This window comes from Sceloporus undulatus, chromosome 1, assembly GCF_019175285.1.
Source record: "Sceloporus undulatus isolate JIND9_A2432 ecotype Alabama chromosome 1, SceUnd_v1.1, whole genome shotgun sequence".
NCBI classification, from domain to species: Eukaryota; Metazoa; Chordata; class Lepidosauria; order Squamata; family Phrynosomatidae; genus Sceloporus; species Sceloporus undulatus.
In genome coordinates, this window is record NC_056522.1 from 80,028,936 (window position 1) to 80,037,443 (window position 8,508).

Below are 8,508 nucleotides of genomic sequence, written 5' to 3' on the forward strand. Positions count from 1 at the left end.
AGGAAGAGGCCCCTCCCTCTTCAACTGTCATCTCGGCCTCAGAGGGAGCCATCAGGCAGACCCAGCAACATCGGGACTGCCTGGAGGAAGAGGCCCCTCCCTCTTCAACTGTCATCTCGGCCTCAGAGGGAGCCATCAGGCAGATCTAGCCTGAAGAAGAAGAGCCCTCCCTCCGGTCCATCTGCCTTGGTCCAGGCCTCAGAGGGAGAGAAGAATGCTGGACCTGATTCCCTCCCCCCCTCACCATTCCCTTCTCCTTTTGTGTCGTGTCTTTTAGATTGTAAGCCTGTGGGCAGGGAATTGTCTGTTATCCCTTCTATTGTAAACCGCTCGGATTCCCAGTGATTGGGCGGTATATAAATAAAACCTATTATTATTATTATTATTATTAACAGTTTGTCACCTGATGATCATCCTTATGGTGATAAGGTTCTCTGTATTTATCTAGGGAGGTCTTCAAATGACACAGTCTGCCTTTGGGGCCATACCCGGAGCTTTACCAATCTAAATACACAGTCTTTGAGAACCTAAGATCACTGCCATGTAATGATAAAACATGGAGTAGAATTTTGTGGGGGCCTTAAGCTATGTAGTCCATAATTTTAATTAAGTAGTTCAAGAAGGTATGTAGGACATCACTAACAGTATAAAGCAAGACAGCAGTTTTTCACACCTTGCTTTCTGTCAATTGTTTTCAGTTTATCTGTCAATTACATCAAGACACAACTGTAATCTTTGCAGTGTTTGGGACAAAACAATATGTGAAATCAGCAGTGAGACTTACCCGGTGGTCTGACAATAAGCAGAGGATTATCTGTAAAGAAGACATAAGAATATGCTTGAGTAGTTTATTCTAAAAATATCTATCGCCTAAAGCCAAAATGAATTGCACATAAAAAAAATTTTTTTTTAGTCGAGTAAGTATATTCTATTCCTATTTGTTTTCAAAGCAAAATTCACTCACAGGATTCAATTCAAATTATGCTCTATTAGTTGGGTATGCACTTTTTCTTTCTTTTCCAAAATAACAGTGTTTTTTTTAATTTCCAGAAAAGTGAAATTTGCATTTCCACCTGCCATTGTGATAAATTTGCCCACTGCTGCAATATGTTTTTGGGATGATTATTATGGGATCATTAAAAATGAAAAGCACACAATGGTGGTGTTATACAAATAGTCCAGTTTCACAGAACTGGGAAACTCACAACCAAAACCAACCCTGGGGAAGATAAGATAAAGAGGTGACATGATGTTTAAACAATTTGAATGATGGAACAAACATGTTCATGTTGAAGAGCCCTGGTGGTGCAGTGGTTAAATGCCTGTACTGCAGCCACTCATTCACAAACTGCAAGATTGCGAGTTCAATACCAACAAAGGGGCTCAAGCTCAACTCAGGCTTGCATCCTTCTGAGGTTGCTAAATTGTTGGGGGCAATTAGCTTACACTTTGTAAACTGCTTATGGAGTGCTTAAGTGCTATTGCTATTCATGTTGACAATGGAGCAAACTTGTTTTCTTCTGCTCCAGAGACTAGGACACGGAGCAGTGGATTCAAATTGCAGGAAAAGGGACTCCACCTTAAAAATAGGAAGAACTTCTTGACAGGGGAACAAACTGCCTTGGAGAGTGGTGGAGTCTTCTTCTTTGGGTTTTTTAAAAAAAAGAACCTAGATGGCCATCTGTCGGGAGTGCTTTCAGTGTTCCTGCATGACAGAGGATTGGGCTGGATGGCCCTTGTCAGCTCTTCCAACTCTATGTTTCTATGATTCTATGATGAAATGGCAAGCCAGCCAATCACTGAATGAAGAACAATGATAAGCAATGTCCCAGAGCTGAGCTCACTTAGAGTCCAGCCATCAAGTGGGCAGGGAATAATAATGAGAAATAAGCTGAACAGCAATTTGAAATGGGAAAAGGTGGTGACCTTGTGCATACAGGAAGATCCAAAATAACAATTTAGAAAATCTTATTTTTATGGAAATTATGTATGTATTATATGTGTGTGGTTTTTTTTTAAAAGAATGCTAAACATAGTATGCTGTTTTGTTTTGCTTTTTAATTAAGAAAAGACATCCCTAGGGCTAACTGGGAAGATTTTGTTCACATCTACAATATATGGTTTAAAGAAAATACATTCCAAATCAATTAAATTCTGTATCAGGCTGTCACCCCATTAAAAAAATCTAAACCTATTAGCAGCATGAATTCTAGCCCTCTAATCAGTTGATAAGTTACATAAATGTGCATATTCAAAAATAGTTCTGCAAGAATCATACTTCATTTTTCAATCTTTGAAGAGGTGCTTCTTATGAAAAAGCAAGTGACAAATGCCTTAACACAGTGCCTGTCACCTTCAATTTTAAAAAAGAAATCAAGCCTGAACTCTCACTAGAAGCCAAAAGCACTAAGCCAAGGTTATTGTACTCTGGACATATCATGAGCTGACATGACTCATTGGAAAAATTGATAATGCTCAGCAAGGTGAACAGCAATAGAAAAAGAAGAAGGCTGCATTATAGATGGATTGATTCAATCATGGCAGCCATGTCCCAAAACCATGTTACTTGCCCTAGGTCACCCAGTGGGTTTTATGACATATTTTCATAAAATCTGCTGCCCAGTTAATCAGGGACATTTTTAAAAAATCACTTAGATGTGTCTCTTTTTTTGTGTGTAAAAATCAATCACATTATTCATAATCATATTACTGCTATAATCCATTTACTTAGGAGTCAGTTCCACTGAACACAATGGGGCATTTTTCTGACTAGATAAATATAAGCTTGCACTGTAAATTGATTACTGTATATACTCTACTATAAGTTGACCTCATGTATAAGTCGAGGGCAGGTTTTGGGCCCAAAATTATGGATTTTGATAGGGCCCATGGATAAGTTGAGGGTTAAACATTGGGGCATGTAACAAAGCAAAGTTTCCAGCAGAAAAGCAAAGCCAAAGAACTTACAAAATTTCAGCTGGCATAACTGTTTGTGCTTATACTAATGGCAGATGGATGAGAGAATAAAGGGGTAGTCAGTGATTTCAGGACAGATTACACTCACATAAAACCAAACTTCTGTGGCTTATCATAACTTATCTGTTCTTCCTACTTAATAACCTTTGCCTTCTTGACCGCATTCTGAGGTTGTTTAGCTGTATGTGTCCCAGTGTTCATTTGTGCAACACTGAAGGCTATGAAAATTGCCCCAGGTGTAGTTGTCCATGCTTGCTCCAGACCTAACACAGCTAACTGTTTCACTTGCTTCTGATGTTTTTTTCTTTCACATATTTGAATGGCTCAAAATATGTATGAATTCAAAGGCAAGAAGTAAAAAATACATTTAAAGTGGGGAGAAGAAAATTAGGGTTGTGGTACCAAATGCAAATAATTGTCACAAGGTGGTGAAGGGAACAACACATTGTATTCTGTTTTTATACTGAGTCTGTTGAATTCTGACAAACCAATCAAGCAAAAATAAGAAGCAAAAATAACATGGAAAAATCAAGTCTTTAGGAAGCCATACTTAAAATCTATTACAAATTAAAAGCCTTTAATTCCCAATAGCAGTATCAGGATTATGAAATGGAAACAAGAAAGGAGAAAAATGAAATGGAAAATTGTTTCCTGTCTTTCTTCCAGACACAATTGCTTCCAACTGCTCAGCTGTTCACAATTAAACAACAAACAAACAAATTTAAAGTGTCTAGCCAATCTAGCAAAAACAAAACAAACCAAAATATGAAAATGAATCTTTTACTTTTTTAATGAATGTTTCTCTATTAGCATTTATTGGGGTATCAAATACTAGACTTACAACAGGCAGTTCTGAAGATAGTTGGCCTGTTCAGTTTATATCTGGCGATGTAGAACAGAAAAGCATATACATATATACATGACTTCTAATACTCAAAGTTCCACTCTATAGAAAGTGCAGACTGCAACTTTAGAAATTTCTGAGAATTGGTATGTATATATTTATAACATAAAATGTTTAATTTTTAAGAAATAATACTATTTTAAAAATATGTTTTATATATTGTCTCAAATATTACATGCAAACATAACAAATGTGTTTTTGTTTATTTTATAACAGCCCTGAAGATGGCCAATTGGTTATAAGGCTGAAATACATTGGGCTTTTTAAGAAATAAAAGTTTTTAACCATCTTAAAGCACATGGGACTTTGTCTCCTGTCATTTTTCAAATTACTTTTTTGGACTAGCATTTACATTTAGCAGCATTCTCTAAGTGGTTCACTATCTGTATTCCAATTCCTTATCAATTTTCTACAGTTTTCAGAATTCTTCCATGCTGATTAAGGGATTCTGGTAGTTGCAGTGCAGCTACCAACTACTAATACTTTGTCCTTCAGTTTTCTTATCCTTTTCCTTTATACCGAAATATACTAAAATGTTCTTCAAACATTCAGCTCTGTTAAAATCCAGTTTTGTCTCTTACCTTTCTTTCCTGGCTCTAAAAATTAATCTGAGTGCTACAGTCTCCTTCTTATTAACTGGACTCTAGGACTTGCAAATCATCTTATTCCATAAATTATGTTTGCAGAGTATAATTTTAGATTCCTAACTGTGGAATCCTGCTCTGTAGCTCCAGAGAAAGGTTGGATAATAGATCTAACAACAGCAGAAAAACAATAAAGAATTGCCAAGTTATCCTCCTGTCAAATATAGTAAGCCATCATTTGGCCCATGCTGAAATCAATTGAAGTTTTTAGACATTGGCAGGGGACACCTTGGGGTTTGATACTGCCAGTTCCCAAGCATGGGGAAAAACAGCATGATAATGGTTTCTGAAAACTTTTCAGTGGAAAATTTGTCCTTGTTGTTATTGTATTCCTTGTCAGTGAATTCCTATTATTAGAAACTTCAGTTTCAGTTTATGATTTTAAGCCTTACCTGATTCTGTGGTATAGGAAATAGATGAGCTTACTGGTCCATAACCATAGGGATTCTTTGCTTGCACTCTAAAGTAATATCTGAAGGAGAGGGAGGAAGAGAAAGATGGATGGGGGAAGAGAGAAAACCAGGGTCCTTTAAAATAGCACTAAATCCATACATCTGTAATAATGACATTATTAAAATATCGAACAATATATATGTACATTTTACATCCTTATCTTGCCTTTCTTCCAATGGGTTCAAGGCTGCAGATATAGCTTCCCTCCCTGCTTAATTTTCACAAAACATCTGTGAAATGTGACATCCAGGTTCAGGTCTCCACTGAGCCATTAAACACCCTGGCTGACCTTCGGGCAGTGGGTCATATTGAGAAAGTGTGGTCAGCCAGTGCATTTAATAGTTCGGTGGACATCTGACCCTGGACCTCATAAATTCCATTCCGACAGTTGTACTGTCTCAAAGAATGTGTGACATACACCATGAATTTGGGGTCAACTCAGATCTTGATTTCACCTGCAACAGTTTCACTCAGTTCTAAAGGAATGCAGCATAATCTAGGCAAATTCATCACTCATTGGCTGCCATGTGATAATAGAGCCATCACCAGTAAAACACAAAAGATTACATATTTAGATTACATGACATCACCTCAAACCCTTTTTTCCCCCCAAAGAAGTCAGTTCATATGGTAACTGTGAGCCATCATTTCTTAATTCAGCAACCACATCAGTCTGTAGAATATAGGCACACATGTGAATCAGATTTCAATTTTAGAAAAATAGACACTGTATTGGCTGGGCATTGAAGGCAAAAAAAGGAGCAGTACAGTAAAAAAAAAAGGCCCTCCTTGAATTAAGTCTCGAAATTCATTTATGTTTGCACAATGGAACTTGAACCAGTGTAATGGCATGGTTCAGTTCAGTCCATAGATTTTAGCAATGTTATGTAAGATGGAGCAAAAAAGTTACTACCATAGTCTAACTGTGACTCTATAATAGCACTATGCTTATATCACCAAAGGACAGGATACCAACTACAGCTTTAGGCTGTAAATTTGAAGGAAAGGGCCTGTTTTATCAGCACATACCAGTGAGACCATGCAACAGGACTTGAATGAGGCTCTGGCCACTAAATGGATTTCAAAATGAAATGCATATCTATATTGAATAATCGTTCTTTGACACTGATTGAGCAGATGGGTACACATCTTCTTATTTTAGAAACTCAACCTAAATCACAACACATGCCTTTGGAATGTTCCAAAAAGATTCAGGGTATAAAGATCTCAATGCATTTCTGTTTGAACCTAAAGCTTTGAAAATGAAAGAAATTTCCTAGTGATAAATAGGATTATGCTGGGTCTAGGATTTATAACTGAATGCTCATAGGCATACTTAAAGTCTCCTAGAAATATTCATTCAGGGCCCTTTTAGAGAAACTGAAGTCAGTGACAAAGGAGATGGTCCAGTAGGTTAGTGCTATATAAAATGGTGATTCCTGGCTTGATGCTGATCTGTGAGAGGCTGTCTATCCATTAACAATTTCCAGGAAAGAGACAAACAATTGTAGCTAATATGCACAAATACAGATCAGGTCCCTGGAAAATTGGAAAACTGCAGTTCCCCACCATCATATAGCCTGAAGAGAACTACTATAGGGGAAGAGGATTTCAGTAGGCACATGCCTTGGAGGAAATCACACACATATTTTCCACAATCTTCCTACAACACAAAGGATGTCACTGAATTCATTTAATCTATCATCACAGCATTTAACTACCAAGAAAAAACAGGTTTTGAATTAAGAATTTTGTGCTTATATCGTACTTAAATTACATTTCACATCATTCCCATCCTGCACCTAAACTCTGCTTCATACTACAGTTGGCCCTCTGTATCCACAGATTCTGCATCCATGGATTCAACCATCCAAGGCTTGAAAATATATATATTTAAAAACCAACCCTGATTTTGCCATTTTATATAAGAGACACAATTTTACTACACTTTACTATATAGTGGGACTTCAGCTTCCATGGATTTTGGTATCCATGGAGGGGGAACCAAACCCCAGGAGATACCAAGGGCCCAGCTATATTAAAATCACATATCAACATTTGGGACATACTTAAATTGCACAAAGTGTTCTATATAAAAATGTAGAACAGTTGAAACACAGTGCATAAGAACTGACACAACTTGTTGAAGGAAGAACAGGCAATGGTAGGTAACCTGTTAGTGGCATAATAGTTAATTGTGGGAGTTGGTTTTCCCTTCTATTCTCTGCAACAACCAAAAGCTGTCTGCCTAACTTACCATGCACCAGCTGCAGCCCTCCCTTCACAGCCATTCCATGGCTAGTGAACAGTGGGGAGGGATACCTGAAGAAGTGTCCAGCTATGTCCATATAGGTAGATACAAAATTAGCACATCATCTGCTGAGACTTCCAAATGGCCCTAGCAGATCTCACTGGCGATGTAATCACTGTACATCTAGCTAGGGGAACATAGCCACATGATTCTCTGACCCCTCTGCTACAAGCCATGGAATGGGTGGATAGGCAATAGTAAATCCAGGGGACGTTGAATGACCAGTTGAAGTCTAGTTCCACATATGGAACCATTGTGATTCTGCCTTATTGAAACTTGACTTTTAAGACTTATGGTGATTGTTCTAAATTCTGAAAAATTTACATTCCTATGTACTGGTAATTTATATGCACCCTTAAATCGATAAGCCTGGCTTTCCACCACCAGAGCATCCCATTTTCTCTGCTTCAAATTCAGTATTTGAACCTCTTTTGCAGTATTTTGAATCCTTTCTACATATTCTGTAAGTTTAAATGGTCTAAAGAAGCAGGCATTTCTACAATACTGCTCCTTGGATTTTGTGGGCTGTTGTTGCCTCCATGACCATTTTTTTTGTGGGGAATTGTTGATAAAGATTTTCTTGGATCTGCATTAGATGTTCTTCAAAGCCCCCCCACCCTGGGCATTTTTTGCTGAGACAGCCCTATGGTTTGAAGGACAAATTTTGTCCTTTCTGAATTTCCCTAACATTTTTCTGATAGACCTTTTTGTGTATGCAGTCTTACCTAACATATTCATGTTGACACAGGATCATGGGTGTTGCACTCCAACAACATTTGCATGGCAACTTATTCCCCACTTTCTACCATCTATTGTTGTGTTAGAACAACACAATTTACCTCATAACTGGAAACAGAAGACTTAGCCACCCGGGATTAGTAAAACAGCAGAAGAGAATGACAAATGAAATACAGCCTACACTTAAATGTAATGTATCCATGGCCATATGAACTAAAATCATGGTCAAAATTATTGTACTGTAAACCGCTCATTTTATTACCACCATGACATCATTAATTAAAATAAACCTCTTTTAAAGTGTATTGTCTGGGAAATTATATAGCAATTCCTGGTTTCATTTAAATTGCATTTTCTCCCCCCCCCTTCAAAGAAATATGTCATTAGCCATGATTAAGTAGTCTTAATCAAGCCAATGATCTGAGTTGCTGTAGAAGCTTGCATGTTATTTTCAATAATCAGGCCTCTATTAGTTCTGCTAG

The 8,508-nt window shown here is 37.5% G+C and overlaps 1 protein-coding gene across 1 annotated transcript in view; it reads right to left on the reverse strand.

Annotated features, from left to right (window-relative positions):
• FNDC1 (fibronectin type III domain containing 1) overlaps positions 1-8,508 on the reverse strand; it is a 63,910-nt gene that overhangs the window by 8,901 nt on the left and 46,501 nt on the right. The window contains exons 11-12 of the mRNA XM_042446485.1: positions 4,917-4,996; positions 785-814 (exon numbers count right to left, since the gene is read on the reverse strand). Coding sequence (XP_042302419.1) covers positions 785-814; positions 4,917-4,996 — 110 coding nt within the window. The remainder of the gene's footprint in view (positions 1-784; positions 815-4,916; positions 4,997-8,508) is intronic.